This window comes from Marmota flaviventris, chromosome 10 (assembly GCF_047511675.1).
Source record: "Marmota flaviventris isolate mMarFla1 chromosome 10, mMarFla1.hap1, whole genome shotgun sequence".
Taxonomy (NCBI): domain Eukaryota; kingdom Metazoa; phylum Chordata; class Mammalia; order Rodentia; family Sciuridae; genus Marmota; species Marmota flaviventris.
The window spans coordinates 106814116-106837085 of record NC_092507.1 but is presented as its reverse complement, the minus strand read 5'-3'; the positions used below and the strand labels follow the sequence as shown (position 1 = coordinate 106837085).

General features: G+C 44.6%; 1 protein-coding gene across 1 annotated transcript in view; it reads left to right on the top strand.

Annotated features, from left to right (window-relative positions):
- The window catches only part of Casq2 (calsequestrin 2), a 61322-nt gene extending 43360 nt beyond the window's left edge, over positions 1-17962 (top strand). Inside the window, exons 8-11 of the mRNA XM_027940276.2 lie at positions 2404-2458; positions 12755-12855; positions 15007-15081; positions 16738-17962. Of these exons, the coding sequence (XP_027796077.1) occupies positions 2404-2458; positions 12755-12855; positions 15007-15081; positions 16738-16965 (459 nt within the window). The 3' untranslated portion in view covers positions 16966-17962. The remainder of the gene's footprint in view (positions 1-2403; positions 2459-12754; positions 12856-15006; positions 15082-16737) is intronic.
- The last annotated feature ends 5008 nt before the right edge of the window (positions 17963-22970 follow it).

Here is a 22970-nt window from a genome sequence, read left to right as displayed (position 1 = left end):
TCAGAATGGACCAAGGCAGTGGGCTTTGGGGCCAGAAAGAACTGGCTGGAATCCCACTATGTCAATTACTAGCTCTGCAACCTTGGTTAAGTCACCAATTCTTTAAGTATTAAGTAGGAATAGGATTTTTATTTGAGATTTAGAGATAATATATTTACAAAGTACTTATACAAAAGTGGCAAGTGGAAGATACTGTCAACATTTGAATCATCATTTTTTCAAAATATTCTTAAGTTGTCAATGGATCTTTTAAAAAAAATTTTATTTACCCATTTATTTATATGCAGTCCTGAGGATTGAACCCAGGGCCTCACACATGCCAGGCAAGTGCTCTACCACTGAGCCACAACTCCAGCCCCTCAAAATTGTTATTTTGAAGCATGATAATTCTCCTAGAGAGCTGACCACCTAGTTGATAAGAAAAGATTTGTGCAATTAAAAAGGGAATTTCCAAGGCAGTATGATGTAAAGGCCAGATGGTTGCTCTAGGTAGCAAAGACTTCCAGGTTCAGAGAAAGCCCTTAGTTTTCTCAGTCCTGCAGGGAGCTCACCTCTTTCTGGCCTGTGCACACTGGGTTCTTACCGACTCATGGGCTTGCCGTGGACTCTTGTGAGTTTATTACTGAAAATACCTGGCCCCTAGCATGCACCTGCTTCTTCTTGGGTGTTCAAAAGAGGTTTGTGTGCTGAATCTGTGAGATGCAGGCAGAGAGGGGCTCTGTCCCTTGGTTACAGCTCTCCAGCCAGGGACAATGTCAGGCCTTGGAGAGTGACAGGCATATTACGAGCAGCCTCTTAGAAAACGAATATGGATTCTTAATTCAAAAACCAATTTCCAAACGCCTTCTAGAAGGGCACACAGAAATGAGGCCTGCTTCAGAGAGTTAACAGCACTCACTTCCAACTGATGGCAGGAGACAGAGATGCAGGGCAGCCTAATGAGAACTGACCGGGATATTCCATCTGGCAAGAATAGCAAATGTAAAACAGTGAGACCTCAGACTCCCCTTCTGGTTGCTGTCGGATTTGTGTAATAAACTGGCACGCACACACATATCTATATCTGTAAAATTCAATTCCCCAAAGAATCTGACCAAGGCAGTGCCCACTGTCTTGTTTTTAATAATAATATTTTCTATTTAATCTCTCTTAGAATTTTTTGGAGGTTTTGTCCATTCTATACTCATAGGGGAAAAATTAGCATTTAGATAGGATTGCAACAGCATTAAAATCAATTGAAATGGAAACGGAGATCTGGGGAGGGTTGAGATGCATGGAGTTTTGTTTTTTTTCCCCCTATAAGATGATTCTGGTATGCCATTCAGGGTGCCCAGTGAATACCTCTCCCATGTCATAATCAGTATTCACTTGGCTTTGTCCCCAGGTGCCTCTATCTCACACATATTCCTCTCCAAGTCTCCTAGGCATCACATTTCTTTTCACAGGGCCCCTCCGATGCTCCTACTTTTCCTCCTCCTGCAACAATCAATGCAAAGGAGACACAAGGCAGAAGGCCCTTTGTGTCCAGGATGTGGAAACACAAAATGCCTCTTGCTTGCCCATTATTTGAAATACTCTCTCTGGTTTCTTTTCCTTGTCCTGGCCCCCACCACCACACTCACTATTCCCTCAATCATACACCCTCAATCTTCCAGAGACCCCAATTCATGAGTCTTCTTGAGGCCTCCCACACTCATAGAAATGCTCATACTGATTTGGCAAGCTTTGGATTGAGAGCAGAAAGGACCCCAAGGAAACCCCTGGAGGTCACAGCCAGCAGGGTGTCCCCCTACTAACTTCATGGGCTGTTTCTTCAACCAGAGTCCTAACTTGTATAAACAACAACAACCCACATCCTAATAGACCTGGAGGGTTCTCATCTGCTGCCCACTTGGGGATGGTTTCAGGATCTATCAGCAGCATGCAGAAGTTCCCATAATCTGATATATTGCTGATGATACCTCCTGGTGGCAAATTCTTGAAACAGACTGGTAGCCGCAGTCACTGAGCTGCCTCTGCATGCTTGCTTCCCCGGAAGCTCCTGATAAGCCAGACTCACATTCTTCCTCATTTCACTTTTTACTGCTGCTCTTCTGGACTGACCAAACCCAGGAGTGAGATCCATGTAGTGCTTATGTCTTGGTATGTGTAGCTGGTGTTCTCCCATCTAGCAAACCCATTTATCCAAATCCCTGATCAAAATTCTATGCATTCCTGCCAGCTGCTCATCTCTGTCCCCTTCCTTAATGTATGCCCTGCTCTGTTCCTCTGTATCTCCATGTCCGTTCCCCTTCCACGTCCTGCAAACCTCCACCCACCCATTTCCAGTCCAAACCTCTGTGTCCCTGTCCCTGGCTCACTCCTCCATCTGAGAGTGTGACCTTGGTTTCTTTTCTCCTTCAGGAGGATGACTTGAATGGGATCCATATCGTGGCCTTTGCAGAGAGGAGTGACCCAGGTAGGACACCCCCCATCTGCTTAGCTGTTAGCAGAAACTGTCTCACCTTACCTTCTCCTCCCTCGCATCCTTTCTATGTGGCAACCGCAAGATATTGGGCACCCCCTGGTGGTCACCTGTTAGGTGTGAATCTGTCTTCAGTTGTGCACACAGCTAAGGGAAGAGGAGAAGGTGTGGACAAATTAGAACTTTAGACATTCTGCTTAGCGGCCCCAACTGGAGGAGTGTTGGGCACTGGCGAGAGCACTAGAATATGCAAGCTCGACAGGACATGTGTGTATGAACTTCTGTTCACTTTAAATATTTAGTCACCAATTTCATGATCTAGCCTACATAAATCACATCTTATGTTAATGTAATAACACATGTATCCTTCAACAGAATAAAACATATTTCCCTAAACTATGAGAACTAAGCAAACCAAGCAGCTTATTTTACAAAGTGCAAGACTGACTCTATAATTGAATGAGTAATTCTTTTTATTGCAACTTGCACAACTTTTCCCTGGTGAAGTGCAGAAAAATTGAATTTTGCAGGAGGTGAAATGCTGGTTCCCTAGGGCGATGCTCTGTGAGATACAGTGGTCCCCAAAAGAAAGTGAAAATAGAGATCCTGTGTCCTTTTAGAGACCTGAAACCATCCAGAATGCAACCTAGGATGCAAGGAGCTCCATCATGAATGGCTTAGCAGCAAGGCCTTGGGCCATGAGGTGCCTGGGCAGGATTCCAAAACCTGACAGTGTCCAGACTGCAAAGTACCAAAGATCCCTTGAGCTACCTGAGACAGACCTTAGCCAAGTTGTATGCACCATCAGACTTAGGAAGCACTGCTCTAGGAAATGTAGACTCGAAAGGTGTTTGTCAGGACTTTAGCTACTCTTGGAGGGAGACATCGAGAGGTGACCTCCAACAGGCTCAGAGAAATTTTACTAGCTATCCAAGAAACACACTTGGTGGAACATCATGAAGGAGAGACAGATGTCTTTCAGTATACCTAATTCTTCAAAATGCCTTGACAAATGGCAGGTGCCCAAAAAATATTTGTGGGACAGATTGTCAGATTGACTGCAACCCAAATTCTTTTACAATTAAAAAAAATTAAAATATCATCCACATCATCATTACCCTTTTAAAATGCACAGTTCAGTGGGGGTTTTGGATATCACCAAGTTGTGCAACTTTGTGATACTACTTAAGTCTATAACATTTTCATCCTGCATGATGTTTCCTAAGTGTACCTGTGATACAGCGTGTATCAGTATTTCACTCATTTTTAGGATCAAATAATATTCCATTACATCAAAACCAAATTTATACTCCAAATCACCTGAGAGCTTCCTCTACCTCTCCTGTTCATTTTTTTTGAATATCTGTTAATGTGCCAGATTTCTTATTATAAATTTGCACAGTTGGAAAACCTCTTCAAGGAGATCGTGGCCTTGTCCATAAATAAGTGAGTAAATAAATAAAAGCCAGAATAGTTTCAACTTCTTTTCACAGTTTCTGACCATCCTCTATCCCTGGGGGAGAAAATACCAAATGAAGCCAGTTGCCTAAGGTTTACAAGCAATAATCAAACAGAATCGGATCCCTGGTGTTGTGTGAACTGAGATGAAGTTGCTACTGGCAGCTGCTGGCTGGCAGGACTCCAGGGAACTTCCTTCCCGCCCCACTGCCCCCTTCCAGGATTGTGGGGAGGCCTGTCTGGCTCTCTGCAACAATGGAACAAAGAGCCCTCCCTGAATTGCAGAAACCTGTTTGACCGAGATTGCTGCTGCAATGAATCAAGCTCCTGAAACTTCTTCTACCTCCTCCCTACACAAATATCCCTGGGCCTGAAAGCTCTGCCTTTCTCCCAAGGAGACCAAGCTGGGGCTTGTTTCTCAGAAGCCGAAGCACTGCACTGAGGGGAGGGGGAGGAGCTCTGCAAGCATCGTCTTTCAGCAGAGGGAGGACCTTGCCAATCAGACTGGAAAAATGAAGGGCTTTTCCATTCTGGTCCCTGACTTTGACTTTGTGGTTAGTCAGTGATTTACCTGCAGGGCATCCATGTGTAACCTGGGCCCAGAGGCCTGGCTACAGGATTAAGAATTTCAATTCTGCCCAGGACAGTTCCTTGGATAATTTTGCTCTTGCTAACAAGTTGCGCAGGACCTATTGCCTGACCAGACTGCTACCTGCCCTGCCAAAGGAGGAAGGGTATACATCCAGGAAAGCAGCACGATTCTTCTTAAAGAGCTAACAGTATTGAAGAACTGAGCTGGGAGTTTTCTGTAGATGATTTCATTTAGTCCTAAAGTCATTCGGTGATGTGTAGATGGTGATTTAATTATTATTCCAGTGACATATGAGGAAAGGGAGTCTTAGAGATTAAGTAACTTGCCTGTAGCACCCACAGCACTTAAACTAAAGTTCACATTCTAGTAGGCTCTCTAGAGCATCAGGATTAGGTATCGTGATTATGATGAAGGTGGTAATAATGTCATTCACTGTGTGCTTATATGACATAATCCCACAAGGGAGGTTCTATTTTTATACCCATTTTAGGAGTGGAGGAAGCTGAGGCTGAGAGAGGTTAACTTGCTGGGAAGCAGTGGCATTAAGCTGAGGGCTGTGTGGCTCCCCACCCACACCCTTATGGGGAGACATGCTGCAGACATTTACTTATATGCCATTCTGAGTCCTACCATTCAGTACACCTTCTCCCTTCTCCGCTGTCTTTCACCACCCCCTCCACCTCCAGTATTTGAAGGACAAGAAAATGGAAACCCAACAAGTTCAGTAGCATGCTCAAGATCACAGGGCTATGGGACCACAGAAATGTGAGCTTAGATTTCCTGAGGGCTTCTTCTGGGAAGAAGTCCACCCTATCACACCACCTCTCCAACAGTGCCCCTGCCAATCGGCAGGCCTCGGGCTCTGAGCATGCTCAGTGCTGCTGCAGTGTAGGGAGAAAGGGCAAGGGCTGTGTGAGCAGGAGGAGGGCAGGAAAGCGAGAAGAGAGCAGAGCCATCTGGGAGCTTGAGTGCCCAGTTAATGAAGACGAATCCCACTTTCTTTGCTGCTCACTGATGTTCCAGGATTTGGAATCTGAGATTATAAAGCAGCATCCATCACTCATATCTCTCCCAGTGGCCTGGACCCACAAGGACTCTTGTTGCAGTTCTGACCTTCACAGGGCTATGGTGGCCCACCACAGAAAGCTGAGGATAGGCAGGCCTCCTGGGAGAAGGCAGTGCCCTCTGTCCTGACCCTGGAGCGTAACCGTCAGGTTCCTCCTTGCAGTAAGCTCCCATCCCAGTGCTGTCAGGGAGACCTGGCTGGGAAGGACATTGCCTGGGTTCTGTTGTCTTGCTGGGGACCCACAGCAGCCCTAGTACCTCCACCCAAACCTTCTTTCCCACAGCAGCACTCAAGTGCCGGCCCAGAGCTGCTTGTTTGACAGCTTTGAAAATGAACGGCTTTCTTGCCTGCCTCCCCCAGATGTGTCTGCATCAGGCTGACATCTTCTTTATAACACTTGATGAAAGGTTTGCAAAGCAGCGTTTCTACATGAGCGCGTGCTGGATGGATATCCTCCAAGGGCACCAGGAATATTAGCACTAACAAGCTGGAAAGGCAAGGACAGGCTGCTGTCTTGAGGAGTGGAACAGAATTAGTGACAGGCCCTAGAAGCAAGTCTCCAAGCCCTGTTGCACCTGAGCTTCCACTGCCTCAGGTTCTTGTAAAAATGATTTTGAGACCAATTGTCTCCATCAGGAACACTAAATGCTTCTTTAAGTTTTTTAAATTTAAAGTTGGTTTAGCAAGTTCGATATTAGATTCTTACTAGCTTAGATGCTAAACATTATTCCAAACATTAGTGCACGTAATCTTTACAATAATTCTCTGGATAAGGGCTGTTATTTCATCTTCCCCAGGGTACAGATGAGGATGCACAGGTACAGAGAAATTAAATAGTATCCCACAGTCATATATCAAGTAACAGGTAGAAATGGGATTCAAACCCAGCAATCCAGCCTCAAGTCTGGGCTCTGTAACCACCACCTTATGCTTCTCTCCATCATGAAAATGCATCTGTCTTCCGAATTCTGGGGTTCAAGGATTAGGAGAAGACAGAACATAGAAATAAGTCTAAGTAAGGAGCAGCAGGGTCCTATGTCTCAGGCACCATCTCAAAAATACAGGGCCCACACAATGTCCCCCATTCTAAGTAGACATCTTGCGCTCACATGTGGCTTCTGGGTGACTGTGTTTTGTCAGGGAGAACTGCCAGCTGTGTCTGTCCTTCTGAGGCTCCCTATAGGGCACAGGCCCACAGAATTCTGCTGTTGGAGAATTCCATACCTACTAAGTAGGCTTTGGCCTGAGGACCCCCTGAGCCTTTCTGAGAGAAGACCTGCAGGGGTGGTTATCTGCCTCACATACCTGTGTGTCCCAGCACCTGGCCCTGGGCCTGGAACATTGTGAAGATTCAAAATATACCTACCGAAGGCAAAAGGAAAAAAAAAAACAAACCTTCCCATCAATGAAAAATGAAAGTAGTGAGAAAAAACTTCAAATGAATAAAAGGTTGATATGGGTATAGGAGGGAAAGGAAGAAGGCCCAGGACAGGTGCCCCACCGTCTTTACATGATGACAATAGCGTCTCCTAATTATCAGCAAGCCTATGGAGTAACAAGGCAGCTATTTGCTCCATTTCCAGAGGGAGAAATGGAGGACCCAGAGGGGTTAAGGAACCTGTGTGAGGTCCCCCAACTTCAGACCTAATGTCCTCTCCAGACATAACCTCTAAGCTGCGCGACGGGCTGGCCCCTGGCCTACTTATTTGTGTACCTGTCACATGGCTGTCCCAACCCTCAGCCTCTATGCCTAGGCAGAGACCCTAAGGCTCACAACTCTCCATGATGTGGAGTCGGGGGAGGGATCCTTCCAGTGCCTAGTAGGGTTAAGCACAGCCAGTTCCCCAGGATTAGCTTACAGGACAGAGGTTAAGGGCAGGGGGGCAGCACGGCAGGCCTGTCTGCTCCTGGGCCATGGCTTTGACTAAGACATGTGCCTCTGCCAGATGGGGCCTTGGCTCCCATCATGGCTGCTCCCAGCCTGGAGCTAGTCCCCAAGGGCTTGGTACAGGCTCATTCCCACCAGCCTCTGCCAGGGAATCAGGAAAGGATAATCACCGGTTTCTCTTCCCACAAAGATATGATTCCCAGAGGCCACTTGCTTTCCATGGGAAACCTTCTGGCTCAGCATGCATCCCTCAGTCCTGGGTCCTGGACTCTGGGGACTAAAACCCAAGTGGCTGGAAAGGAATTGGAGTTCTCAGGGCCTTCCTCTTTACTTTGGTCCATATCTGAGATTCTAGTCGTTGTATTCAACATCATCACCAGGCTAACCCACCCATCTCACGGTGGCTGTGGGGAGGACAGGGCTCAGGAGTGTGATCAGAGGTAGGGCGGGACTACCCTGCAACACGGGAAAGGCAGGAGCAGCCCACCAGTGCCACGGCTACAACACGGACTGGTCCCTCTGTGACCCAGCCCCTGCCTCCCTGATGTTGAAGCTGTTACTCAGGGTTTGAGGTTCTCGGGGGGCACAAATTTAAGGAAGGAAGGAAGATGGCAGCATTACTGTGAAGAGGGCTGAGACCTTAGAGGGAAGATGAATGGTGGAAACAGCTCCAGACATACAGACTAAAGATCTGAGTTAGACTCCTGGATCTTCCACTTGCTCATATGTGTCTGAACAAGTCACTTCCTCTCCCTGTATCTTGCTTCCTTTCTTTGTGAAATGAAGATAAGACCATCAAGACCAGACGTGAAGACTAAATGCAAAAGTACTCTGTGCTCAGTAAGTGCTCAACAAGTAAACGTCGGGGCAGCATGATTATGGACTTTCTGCATACAAAGAACAAAGTCCTGTGTCTATAAAGGAAGAAATGTGGAAATGAACTTCTTGTGAAGAAGGAGATTTCACAAGGAGTTGGGTGCAAAGAAGACATTCTTGACTGTTAAGGATTATCAATCTCATTTTTGGCCTTTAGGAGGGTCAAAGGATTTTAACCCTGCAAATATTCAAAAGAAAAGACAGGGGGCTGTGCACCTGCCTGGTGTTCAGGATGTTGGGGATTTTCTGTGGCTCTGGAAATTGGTGTTTCTCTAATAGCCTCAGGGAATAGTCCTCTAGCTGCCAAATCTAGGGGGCTTTCGGCCTGCGGGTCTCTGAATAGCATCCCACCCCCCCCCCCTTTTCTCTACATGTAGTTTTTGAATTATGGGCTATTCCTTCTGAAAGCTAGCTGGTCACAAGCTAAAAAGAACTTGAAGCCAGGTCCATCACTGATAAAGTAAACATTTATTCACTTCAAACTCACTGGTCCACTCTCACAATTCCAGCTGTGCTCTAATCCTGTGCTTAATGTCTAATTACAAAAGTGAAATAGGCTTTCTGCAGCTGCCGTCCTGGGCAGAGGGGGCTCCCCAGTGGCTATTTTCCTTGTTCAGGGTATCTGCCAGTTTTACCAAGAAACTGAAGCTCTCCAGAGCAGAAAAAGGAACTTAAAACTTAGGATTTTAGCAATGGAATACATATGACACCAGGTGAGCTGCCCTAATTTAGGTTTCCCAGCCTGATGAGAAGCCATTCAAACAGCTCTACTCCGGGCTGGAGACTGAAGAGGAGACAGCCTTGGAGGCTTGCACCCCTTGAATCAGGAAGATTCGAGTGAGCTAATGCCTTACAAACAAAGCAGTTAAACTGGCTCTAATTCAATTATGAAGGCAAGGTTCTCCGTCAACCAGCTGGTACAGATGTCCCAAAACTCTTCATTCACAGAATCAGCAACAGGAGCCACAAAGAACCACCCCTGGACACACTGTCTTATGGGTCCAAGACTGTTCCTAACCTTCTCCTGGCACCCAGGTCACTGCTCTTAATACATATGTGTAGAATACACAGATGAATGGCTGGGCTTCTGGGGGCTCTTCGGCTTCCTTGCATTCAGAAAAATGTCGGATCATTGAGGAAAAATAATGGCTGAACCTTACTGCGTGCCAGGCACTGTCTTAAGTGCCTCAGAGATACTCATTTGACATAGTATCACCCCATGAAGTAGGTAGTATCATCATTGCCCCATTTTACTCACAAGGAAACAAGACATTAAATAATGTGGCCTGAATCACATGCTGATTTAGACAAGGTCATTTGGCCCCAGAACCCATGTGTTTCAGTGTTGTGATGGCTACCTCCTTGAAGAACGGGCTATTCTGTTATTGAAAATATCCGGGGCCATTGATGACTGCCCATTATGGAATCTCTCACCCCACAAGTGAATGGGCTGCCCTTGCTGGACGCATTGGTGCACACCTGTATTCCCAGCGGCTTTAGAGGCTAAGGCAGAAGGATGGTGAATCCAAAGCCAGCCTCAGCTAAGCAACTCAGTGAGACCCTGTCTCTAAATAAATACAAGATAGGGCTGGGGATGTGGCTCAGTGGCTGAGTGCTCCTGAGTAAAATACCTGGTACCCCGTCCCAAAAAGGGCTGCCCTTGGATCTCAATGAAACTTCTCTGCTTTAATGCCAATCTTATTTATTTTTTTCTTTGAATGGTTTTTGAGCTTTCCTTGTTCCTTTGTAGACATGAAGAATATTCTCTTCACAAACACCATTCATATTCTTAAAAACAGGCTTTAAACCCCCACTTTTGAATTATTTTATTTATGTCAAAATTCTAATCCACTTTATTTTTTCTTCTACAACTCAATTTTTATTCTTCTATTGTTTTTATCTCTGAACCTGCTATAAAATGTAGAATAGAAATGTGCTGTTGGTTCTTTCATGGAACATTCCTTTTGATGAACCCTAACATTATGTGAATTTTTTTCCATCAGAAAACTCCAGTGCTCTGTTGTACATGCAGCCTGTAGTTCTGACTACAGACAGTGCCCTCTGCATCTCTAAGCATGGCTTCTGGAGACTTGAGCTCCTCTCTGTGGCCTCAGTTCTCTCCTTTTCTTTATGTAAATCAGTCTCAGGTTGCACCTCAGGTTTACTCTCTACTTGCCTTTGGGTCTGTGTTGTTGGGTTTCATCCTCTTTGTTTTGTCAAGGTCACTTTAACATTAGAATCTCATCTTCCAGAAGATAGGCAATGTCACCTCAATTATTCTTCCTTTTCTTCTCTGCTGTTGAAAGCAGTAACTGTAGATTTTTTTTTTTTTGGGGGGGGGGGGCTTCCTCCTAGCTGTCTGTGCATTATGATCCACGAATCCACAGATGCTCTGTGCATTTCCTTATTTCCTTCTCCTATGACATGGGCACATGAGGAGAGCCACAGTCACCACATAGAGCAGCTGGTGACATTCTGGAGGGGCTTGACCTTCTCAGTCACACCTACAGGAAGCAGGAGCAGAACCCCACCCCTGCCTCCTCTATCCCTGTCCTCATCCCTGAGGTGATAGATGCACAAACTCTAAAGCACAGGACCTGTCAATCTCAGGTGACTGCCATATAATCTCATTTGCAATATAAGGATGAGCAGAGATTGACAAACCACTTAGGCCAACACAGTCATCTCTGCAGGAAGAGACTGCAGGCCATAAAAACCCTCTTCTCCATTAGTGTCACTTTGATTTCCAGGTAATAATGCCTAAGGGCACCAGTGGGACTCCTCAGTATGAGTTAGTAATATTTAAAGAGACTACACCCACCCAAAGCAGAGCTGCTAATAGTATGCGTTATATCTGGAATATATTAGAGAAGAAGAATTGTAAGCAACACTTTGGCCAAAGGGCTGAAATAGCCAAACAGAGGCCAGTTGCTGGAGAGGGAGTTTTGTTAAACTGAGGCCATGGGGCATGGGTGGGAAGTTGGGAGGAAGGAAGATGCTTTTCAAAGAAACGGAAGTTGCTGGACTGAATTCTCAAGCAGTTGGTGAGCTGTTTATAATAAACGTCTAAACTTCAGGCCATAAATTCAGCTATGCGAGAAAGTAACTGAATCGTTTAGAGCTGAACCTAAATGTCTACTTGGAGTTGTGTACCACCGAATTAATTGTCCCTCAACCCCACCCAACCATCCTAAGGACTCGGGTCTTGCTGGTTCCCAGGCATAGCTGGTGGGGTCATCATCATCTGTCCACATGGGCTTCTTCAGAGAAGTCTGTCATTCTGTCTGCCAGGTGGCCCTTGTTCTAAGCAGGTCACCACTGGCCCGGTCCCTTACTATTTACCTGTAGTAAATCATCAGGTCTGCCTCCACCTTGACTCTAGTCATGTTTCTCAGAAGCACAGACAGCTCCATGAAGCCTCCTGACTCCTTCTGCCCTCGTGCTAAGGGTGTCTCTAAAACACTCTGGGGACCTCCATTTGCCTGAGTTTTATTCTGAAGCAAAGTGTGAGTCCTCTCTACTTTTGGATTCCCTGACCTTATGGAGATTCTATAGGTGGACACATATGCACACACAGCTTGGGTTCCTGCACACACTTACACACACACACACACACTGTTTATTCTCAGGGACATGCCAGAATCTAAACTCTTATCTGTTCTAGCTAAGGATAGAATAGTGGCACTGAGGGTTTATAGTATGCCATCTCTTACCAAAGAGTTCTTCTAGGATTTTTGCTTATAGTGAAGATTTTATGCACCAGCTCTTTAAGGTTTAGGCTTTTGAAAGTTTGTTTCTTGAAGGTTAGAAGCCTTGTCTCTGCTTTTCCTATATGAATCATCTCTCCCTGAGGGCAGTGAATACTGCTGACTGAACAGAGGGAGGGCAGAGTATAAACAGAACTGGTGAAGGAGGGAGTGGGAAGCCCCATTTGACTGTGGAACAGGAGCACACTTTGTTGGAAGATTTTAGGAATTCCAGGTTGCACAGAACCAAGGGAAGACTTAAATGCTCTTGGCCCATAGAGCAGATGTGGGGAAACTCTGATGGATAGCACATGCTGTAAGAGATGGCTCAGGGTCACTGGGGACAGGCAAGGGTCATCTGCTTGGGCACTAAGCTTTTTCACTAAGGCTATGCAAGTAAAAAAATGGGATTTGGCTTTAGGTTAGAAACTGGTCAGTTCTGTGTGAGCTTTTAATTTCTTTATTGAAAACTTTTATGGTTTCCTTCATATAAGATGCTTTGTGGCTGGAACCCTCACATGACTCATTTTATAGACTAATCCTATAATTGAGGGTACACACCAAATGGCCTAAGACACCCTCATGGAAAGATGAGCTCTCCGCTCTCCGTGTGGGAACCCATGTGTGTGCAGGGGTTACTCAACCTTCTTGAATCCTACTTCAGATGGCTATGAGTTCCTGGAGATCCTGAAACAGGTGGCCCGGGACAACACTGACAACCCTGACCTGAGCATCGTGTGGATCGACCCAGATGACTTTCCTCTGGTAAGTGGCTCAGGCCAGGGCCCCATTTCTGGTCTCCTTCAGTCTCATGTTTGTGTGTAGCATGAGGCTCTCATGCATGAAGGAGGAGATAAAATAAGTAAAGGCACTTAAAGAAGCCCAGGGGCCACCCGTTATGGTGTGGGAGATCCTGGCTCATGGGAGAGCATTGAACTTGGGGCCTGGTGCAGTCACTGAAATGGCCAGACTTACTACTGTTCTCATAACCCAGAGATAGGAGTTGGAGACTCTCAGAGAGACCCACCCAAGTGAGCAGGGTGGATTCCTTCTGCCATTCTCCATCGATGCCCCTCATCCCACCACTCTCCCTCCCTGTAACTCCTTTCATTTTCTGGGTGAGGACCATCATTTTTGTGGGAAGGGGGTACCAGGGATTGAACTGAGGGGCACTCAACCACTGAGCCACATCCCCAGCCCTATTTTGTATTTTATTTAGAGTCAGGGTCTTACTGAGTTACTTAGCGACTCGCCATTGCTGAGGCTGGCTTTGAACTTGTGATCCTCTTGCCTCAGCCTCCTGAGCTGCTGGGATTACAGGCATGCACTGCTCTGGCCAGCAGGGACCATCATTTTGAAGCAACTCGAATTACTACATAATAAAATCCAGAGATTAATATTTTTTTGTAGAGTTAAGAACTTGGTGGAGAGACCTCTTTGAGGGCAGAGACCATGCCTACCTCATCCATGGTGCGTCCCCCAGGAGCTGGGGAGTATCTAACATGTATTAAAGGTGCAAGAACCTTAGAGTCTGAACTCTAACCAGTGTCAATGATCAAGGAAACTTTCATTATGCTTGGCTTTAAAAAGAATAAAGAGAATTTGTATGGTACGTGAATCCGGTAGTAATGATTATGAATATAGATAATGCCCTCTACTGGGTATCTGCAACTACAGGGAGTTCTGTCCATGCACCATCACAACTCCTCCTCTCAACAACCCTGTGACACAGGTGCTATCATGATCTCTATCAGACAGATGAAAAGAATGACAGCTGAAGAGATCTGCCAACCTAGGTCTATGGTGATCATTTCCAGTAGAGCTAACTGCACGTAATGAGTATAAGTTATCATTCAGTAAATAAAAACTTTATCTCCCAGGAATTAATATTAGTTGTGTAGGTTATAAATTATGATTAAATCCAGGAAATCATGAATACTATGATTAAATACAGAAAATTGAGGGATATAATGATCTCAAGTATCCTGATATCCAATCCTGTGTGGAGATGGGTGAATCAAAGGCAGAGACTTCTACGACACTTGAAACCAATGTTGTAATTCTGAGTAATTCTAGAAAGTCCTGGCCATATATGACTGAACAGAGCACAGCTTTTTTTAAAAAAAATTTTTTTTTGCTTCTGCCTGGTTGTATTTCTTGTTTATCTTACTATTTTGTTATGTAAGCTTGTAGATAATCTGCAATGCTCTTGGTCACTTCTGTGTGTTTGACTTGGTTTTTGCAAAGGAGTAAGCTTAACACTATTGTGATTTCCAGATTCCTGAAAATCTCAGTGCTCATCAGTCCCTATATTTCCCTGGGACACTTTTTACCACAGGGTATCTCCATTTTCTCAGCCCGATGGCCTCTGGCTCCTGCAGTCCTGTCCCAGATATTTGTCCACATGGAGCCCAAGCCTGGCTGAATGAAGAAATCTTCCTTTTATTTATTTTTTATGCCAACTTATGGTAGATCACTGCTTTTTTTTTTTTTTGCCATTTCTTGTATCAAAGTGGCACAAGATAAGGGATTTTTTTCGAATGGAACACTGAGAGAGAGATGGAGGGAAACAGCTCTTTCATCACCCTTGAACTATAAAAGAGCCACAAGTAATTTGGGAATCAATGTTGGACCATCTCTGTAATTTTCTTCCTTACAGCTGTAGAAGCTTTTATATTATATGTTTTCGTAGTTTGGGCTATGACATCTTTTATTAAGTGCTTATTTAAAGTGCCTGAGGGCTGGGGCCAAGTCTTCAATTTCCTAAGTACCCACAAGTGTGCGGAAGACCTTGAACCAATGGTGACCCAGTTACTATGGTAGAATGGCAGGTGAGTCCAGCCACAAAAAGTGGCTGTAACAGGGATCACCCTCTGCTTGCTGTCTAATCTGATTTTGTTGTTGTTGTTGTTGCAGCTTGTTGCTTACTGGGAGAAGACTTTCAAGATTGATCTATTCAAGCCACAGATTGGGGTTGTGAATGTGACAGATGTGAGTATCTCCCATGAAGGTTTGCTCAGGCACCCTCAGCGGGCATGGTTTGCTGCTCTGTGGCCCAGACTGTGAGATCATCAGCTGCTTTAGCGACAGGCAGAACCCTTGGCCCTGCCTGAGCTCGGGAAACTTGCCACTGTGGCCAAACCTGGTCTCTGAAGCCAGTCTTAAGCTACAGTTCCGTGGCTTTGCTCCCTGGGTACATTCCCTTGCTTGAGACCAGCCTGGTCCAACTCATCCATCTATAACCTTCCACCCAAGAAAATCCTCTTCCCAACGCCAGACAACAAGCTCTGTTCACATAAGGGAGCCCACACCTGGAGCGGTCATTGCATCCCCATTGAGGGGTCGTTGTGGTGCAGAAGCTCATGCAGACAGCTGTCCCACAGCTGGAGAGCAGGCCATGAAGAGAAGGAAGAAAATCCTACACAGTTAAGGGGATTCTTCTCACAATTCAGGTGCTGGTGAACTAAGGTGAGAAGAACCAGTGAGCTGGACTGGCAGAGTGTGAGGAATTTCAGACCTCAGTCCAGACTCTGATGCAATTCCACCATAACAAGTGAGAACAGATTCAACCAGGCAAACAGCAGACAGAAACGATGATCACCAGAGCCCGCAATAGAGCCATAGTAATTGAAGTCGACCATCTTGTGAACAGGGACCATTAGCAATGTCCTCTCGCCTTGTTGTTAGTTGTTCAATCACCCAGGGAGCTCTACATTCATTTACTTTGTAAACTACTTTTAAAATTAGTAATAATAAAAAATAATTTTTAAAAAATATGCTTTCTGGGCTTGGTGGTCCATGTCTGTAATCCCAGAGCTTTGGGAGGCTGAAGCAGGAGGATTGCAAGTTGGATGCCAGCTTCAGCAACTTAGTGAGACCCTGTCTTATCGTAAAAAATAAAAAAGGCTGGGGGTGTAACTCAGTGGTTCAATCCCCAGTACCTAAATATGAATAAATGAATATATGTTCAAGTTAAAACAATTTAAATAAAATAGGGGGGGGTATAAATGAAATAGGTGATATAAATGATAAAAATGAAATAGTAGGATAATAAATGAAAAGGAAAAGTGTTTTTTTCCCCCTCTCACTGCCTTAACTTCATCCCTAGTCCCATTCCTTGACAAATCATTGGTTCTTGTTACATTGAGTTTGTTGTTATTTTGTTTTGTTCTGTTTTGTTTCTGCAGTACTGGGGATTGAACCCAGGGGCACTTTACCCCTGAGCCATATGTCCAGTCCTTTTGATTTTTAATTTTAAGATAGGGTCTTGCTAAGTTGTTTAGATGTGCGCTAAGTTGCTGAGGCTGGCTTTGAACTTGCAATCCTCCTGCCTCAGCCCCCACCTCCACCCTTCCAGGAGCTGGGAGTATAGGCATGCACTACCATGCCTGCTGGTTGCTGCATGAGTGTCCTACCAGAAATTTCATATATGTGTATAGCCACTGGGCAGTGGGATACACATTTCATTTTATGTTACTCGAACAGAGCACTACACATACCATTCTGCACCTTGGCATTTAACAATGTGTACATATTCCTGGTAGGTGTAAGAGACATGGGGGCCACTCCACACAGCTGCTTGGAACCTTCTGGTCTGGCCCTGCCCTCATGCACCTGCTCACTGGTTCATTGTGTCCCCTGCTGCAGGCGGACAGTGTCTGGATGGAGATTCCAGACGATGATGACCTGCCCACAGCGGAGGAGCTGGAAGACTGGATTGAGGATGTGCTTTCTGGAAAGATCAACACTGAAGATGATGACAATGAAGACGAAGATGATGACGATGATAACAACAATGATGAGGATGATGATGAGGATGACGATGATGATTCTGATGAAGAGGAGAATGATGACAGTGATGATGATGATGAATAGCTCTGACTCCAAATGGTTCTGGATGAAGACAAAATCCCAGCCACCTCCAACCATATGATGGCCAGGGTGGCAGAGAGCAGCCCCGCCTCGCACCTAGCCGACTCTGTTCCTTTTCCCAACAATGTCTCCCTGCTCATCAGGAGCGATACAGTTCAGTAGATGCCTTTTCAAATCCAGCAGTCCAACTCAGCAGGGACAGGAGAGGCACGTTCCATGTTGACCTGTCCTGACTGTCACACAACAGTTCTGGTTCTTTCCTAGACCATCCAGGGTCCTAGCCATGCCTGAATCTGGCAGTCTGGGCAGAACCATCTCCTAACACCTCTACTTAAGTTTACTTGTCACCTTTGACTGAACCAGTAACAGAGATGACCCTTTGCTAGTTCACAAGCACGGTGTGACCTTGTCATCAGAGCCCAGGGAGGGCACACTATTTATCAATTCAGCCCCCAGACCTAGAACATCGGTGGACTCTGACCGGAGCCCTTGGATGGCTATTGAGAGGCCTCAGGACTTCTGTTTAGGTGTCACTGTCATTTCCAGGCTATTCGGATGCTGGGGCGGGAGGTTGATTTGCTCTCTGAACTTCCTACCAGGTGACAAGTCTCACGTATTCACCAGCAGTGGGGAAGAAGGGAAGAGACTGAAGGCTCAGAGGCTCTTTATTTTTCTCCTGGGAATGGGCTACCCCTTAGTCTGAGCAGGGCATTGAATACCCCTTCTCTGTGCTGCTAGTGAGCCTCCCCATGTAAAGGTCGCTTTATCCAGTGGTCAATTTATCAGCACTCCCACAGTTGACCAGGGCAATAAAATAATTGGAGTTCATAATGATGCCCTGAGGCCATGGGGAAAGGGAAAAAAACAAGACCCAAAGTGCCTTCTGAACTGTCTAAAAGTTACGTTATGCTTGATAGGTTTAGTATTAAGTGTGCAGTACAATTTCTAATTTATTTTCTCAATCTGTTAACAAATATAAGATACTACGCAAATTTTTTGAAATTAGGGCAAATTTTTTTTTGTGGAATAGTAGTTAACTAATGGTCATTAAACTCGTATTTTGAAAATATTGAGACTACCTTGAAAATCCTGTCTTGGTTTTTCGGATTCCATTCATTCTCCTTTGATCCAGTCCTTCCTTTCTATTTCTTCTCTGTTTTGTTGGTGTTTTTTCACTGTCTCTGCACTCTGTCCACTCGTCCATGGCAATATCACCCTTGCACATCAACTACCACCTGTGTGCTACTCCTTTCCAATATAGCTCTCTAACCTTGACTTCTTTCTTGCCTTAGTTTTAGATCCACTTGCTCAACTGCCTCTGGTCATCTTGGTTCTAATGCACTTCACACACTTCAAACTCAACACAACACAACATGTAGTTATTACCGTCCACCTGAAACAGCTTCTCCTCCTCCTCATGGAGTCCCAGTTTGGCCATCTCTACCGTTGTCTGTGCACCCTGTTCCCTTCTGCTTCCATGGCATTTTGTGCATGCTCTCGGTCATGACATTTATCATTTTAATTATAACCTATATTTGCGCATCTGTCCTTTCACTAAATTGCAGGCTCCCTAGAAGCAAGAAATTTACTTATCTTTGACTCTCCAGTTCTTAGTACTTTGCTCATCACAAAGTAGGTGCTCCTCTATGGAGCTAATAATTGTAGAGCTATAATTCCCCAGCACTACTGGATGATGGAGTTTATAGAGTGTATTAGGGAGCTTGGGCTGCTATAACAGAAGACCACAGATCCAGTGGCTTAAACAACAGAAAATTTTCTCACAGTTCCAGAGGTCAGAAGTCCAAGATGAAGTTGCCAACAGGGTTGGTTCCTGGTAAAAGCTCTCTTCCTGGCATTTATGTTCTGGAAAGGCCTTTCCTCAGCAGAGACAGAGACAGAGAGAGGGTGCACAGGCAAGTTCTGATGTCTCTTCCTCTTCTTATGAGGATACCTGTCCTATCAGATTGGGCCCCATTCCTATGACTTTATTTACCTTTGATTCCCTCCATAAAGCCCAATACAGTCACATTGGGGGTTAAGGCTTGAACATAAATTTGGGGAGCACACTTTGGTCTACAATACAGGGACTCATTATGTATGTATTTCTCCTCTCACAAAATCAGGGAGATGCTCTTCAAGCTGTACTGTGTTGCTATCCACCCAGGTCCAGTCACCCTAAATAAGCTCTTAGAGAAGGAACTGTACAAAGCAGTCCATGATGCTAATCCTTCATGCAGCCAAGGAGTGTGGTCCATAACGAATGTGGTCTCTATTTCACAGACAGAGAAAATTTCCTCATTCTCAGAGGCCTGAGAAATGTGCATTAAGTTAAAATCTTGTTATGGTGCTCCCACATTAGAATCACGAGGAGTTAAGCCAGTCCTGTCTGTAAGTCCTAGGGCCTTTTAGTCTTAATGTTTTAGGTTGGCAGTCATGGAACATTTGTTATGTACCTAGAGTACTATGTTAAGTGCTTCACATGTGTTATCTCATTCTCATTTAATCCTCAGTGGTTTATGAGACACATCTTGCTATTGTCCTTATTTTACAGATGAGGAAACTAAGACAAAGGACTCAAGTAGTTTTCCCATGATCACACAAACACTTGGAAGGAATGTAAATGCAACCCCATTTTTTTATTTACAAGGATTTAAATTAAATTGATTCCTTAAAGATCAAAGGATTGCTTATTTTTCTTAGATACTGTGCAAAGATGGACTCAGTGAATTTCCCATAATATTTTTTATTGCTACAACCAAATGCCCCTTTTTCTTTCATTCTGAGACCATAATCAGCTTAAATAACATTTGAAATGTGGACTAATTAGAAACACAAGATTTAGCCATGCTGTTGGAAAAAGAAAAAAAAAAGAGAGATCAGATTCATTATGTTATCCAGAATGAACATTTTTAATGTATTACTGTTTAAAAAAAAATCCCAGAACTTGAAATGAACTTGTCTCTTCTGTAACAAGCTTGTGTCCCATTCAGGTCCTTGGGAATCCCATCATGTTAATATTATTCATTATAAGTCATTATCAAATGGTTTTTGATCCACAGACCCTGACAACCCAGATTCCTCTTAAATGCTGGTTCCTGAGGCTCTGTCTGAAAACTTAACATTTCCAGGTTAAGTTCCAGGGTTTTGCAGCCCTGTGAAGTGAGCATCAGGATCACACTCAAGTTTTTTTTAGAAAACGCAGACACCTCTCACCAGCCCAGAGCTATGTCCATGCCATCCCCAAAGCTGGGTACTGAACATCTCCATAGTCACGGGGACTGACACAAGCCAAGGTTGGGGACCACCCAACTTCCCACTTGATTGGGTCATCTTATCCCACCTGTGGCTTCCCCACTTCCTCTGTCTGTGGCCTGGCCTCTCTGAGTTCTAAGCTCCGAGTCCACTGCCCCTGGCAAGCTTCCTCTGTGTGTCCCATGGGCATCTGGGATCAACAAAGCTTTGGGGGCTCTAAAGCGATTTCCTTAAAAGGTAGCTCTCTTTCTAAGATATTTACCAATTGAAAAATCAGGTCAAAAAGTCAGCACATTCCAAAATATCACCGTTATTATGGAAAAGCAGAACTTAGGAGACTAGAGTTTAAGAAAATGCACTTCCCAGTTTCCTGCCCCCAACTGAGCCTGCCTAAGGAGGATCAAAAGGCTAGACCCCCCACATAGGAACTTTACCCTTAGAAACTTGGACAAGAGGTGGTCACCTACTAACCAGGACAGTAATCAGGGCTAGAAAAAAAAGCTCAGCAGCATTTTGGAAAAGGTCCATCTTCGTAAAGCAGGGTGGTGGGAAGGGGCACCCCCCTCTGACAGTGTTCAAGCCAGAAGCCCTAGGGCCCTTCAGTGCCTCTCACTCCTATGTCTGTTGGAGAGCAAGCCCTGCCCTCCTCTCTTCCACCACCATCACTACATTGACAAGGCTTTTTTTCTCTCATCTGGATTCCTCCAAGGTTCCAACTGGCCTCTCAGCTCCAGTCCAGACTGCGTACTGAAATCAAGTGATCATTCCACAGCAGAAAATTGATCACGCCATGCTCATGCTTGACATTTTTTAATGGCACTCTATTCCTGATATGCTATGCCATCCCGATAGATGTTTAAACATTATTTTTTAGCCTAAGAGGCCAAATAGTAAACTCTGAATGGAAACATTTTGACTGCCAAATGTGGAGTCTAGGATATGGGGTCTGAGGTTGGGGAGGAGTTACAAGTATGTCTTGTAAAAACCCAAAGTCCTTTCCTCCCTATGAGAAGAGCCAAGTCTGAGTGGCACTGAGTCTAGTGATGCCAGACTCACAGGTTAGAGAAGCACTGGACTAGCTGGCGTGACCTCCACCATATACATGGATCACACATGGAGTGTTCATCTTGGGATTATGGCATCCAACTACCTAGTTCAGGATTATGGCACCCATTTGTTAATTTAGCAGAAGTCAAGTTAGCACCAGTGGCAAAAGATAGGGGGATAAGTCTACCTTTGTCATGGGAAAAAGTCAATTTCCTCTGTAGGACTTCTAAGATCAATATGAGCTGCTTCCTGTCACATCTCTCATGCCATCTCCCACTCCCTAACCCTCTAATCTTAGAACCTGAAGTTGGTGGAAGCCGCCTGGTTGCTTAAAACCTCCAAGCCTTGTGGTTCATGCCCTTCTGTCTGTTGGAATGCCTGTCCTGCCCCAGCAAATTCCCTGCTGTCTTAATACCATGACCCTTTTTCAGTCATGCCTCAGGCAAAATGGCCATTTCCTCCACTGAATCCTCACTTCATCCTGCGCAGCCTTCTCTTATGGAATCTATAACGGATTGACCCAGCATGTTTCTCACTTGTTAGTCTGAAATTAACCTTAGGGAAAAGACAGGCTGATTTAGTTACATCTTCAGTGCCTACGTTTTGATAGGTACTTAACAAATCTTATCTAAATACTCTTTAATCACAATGCAAAGTGAATTTTATAAGGATTATCTCTAATAAGAATATGCAAAAAAACCCCAAATCTAGTGATTATTGAAGGTAAATCTTATCAGAAAAAGATTTTTGGCCACACACCATCATCTATTCAGATTTTCTTAGGATAGCTAATTGCTACATAAATTTCACTACATAAATGGGAACAGAAAATCTCCTTGGTTTAGTTAGTGAGAAAATTTCTAGTGTGGGATAGTCTATTTTTCTGAAGTGAGTAAAGTCTTTCAAAACAGTCATCATGAGAAGTAAAGCAGACTAAGGTGGGGTGGGGGGAAAGGAGAAGCGCCAAGCCCCACACTCTGGGAGTGAGTTGGCCGCAGCCATCTACTTAATGCATCCACAGACCCAAATGTTTGCAAGGTGAATTAACAATCTCTTTGGGGATTAATATGACAATTTAACAATCTGAACTCTTTAGAGCAATGATGACTAGAATTCTTAATGATAATCTTGGGACCTCATAAAACTCTAATAATTCCCCCCAAATCGTATACAGTTAGATTGTAGCTGGTAGTTTTGGCATTGAGCATACTATCATGTTCTCATTTGAATAAACATTTGCTCACTCAAAAATTCGACAGATATTAGAATAAGATATACTCCATGTATGTATAATATGTCAAAATGTTCTCTATTGTCGTGTATATCTAAAAAGAACAAATACAAAAAAGAGAAAAAATAAAATAAAAGGATGGACCCTTAAATCTAACCATGTGTAGGTGACTGAAGGCAAAAATGTGGAGGTGAATGGAAGAATTGATCAGAAAGTTAGGAAGGAAAAAAAATGTTTGAGTCACCTGTGTCTGTTCTACAAATGCATCTTCATTTTGCCCAAGACATTTTAAAGTCTCAGATCACAGAAGCACATGTAGATGCGAACACAGTGTGCACACCCAAAAGTCAACGATGATTTTGGATTGTCCATGCCCATGTGAGCCTGTGTGATTAGAGAATACTTTCAGGAACACCGATGGGGAATCGCCTCATGTCTCCTACAGCAGGAATCCCACCCATGCATACCCTCCTACTGG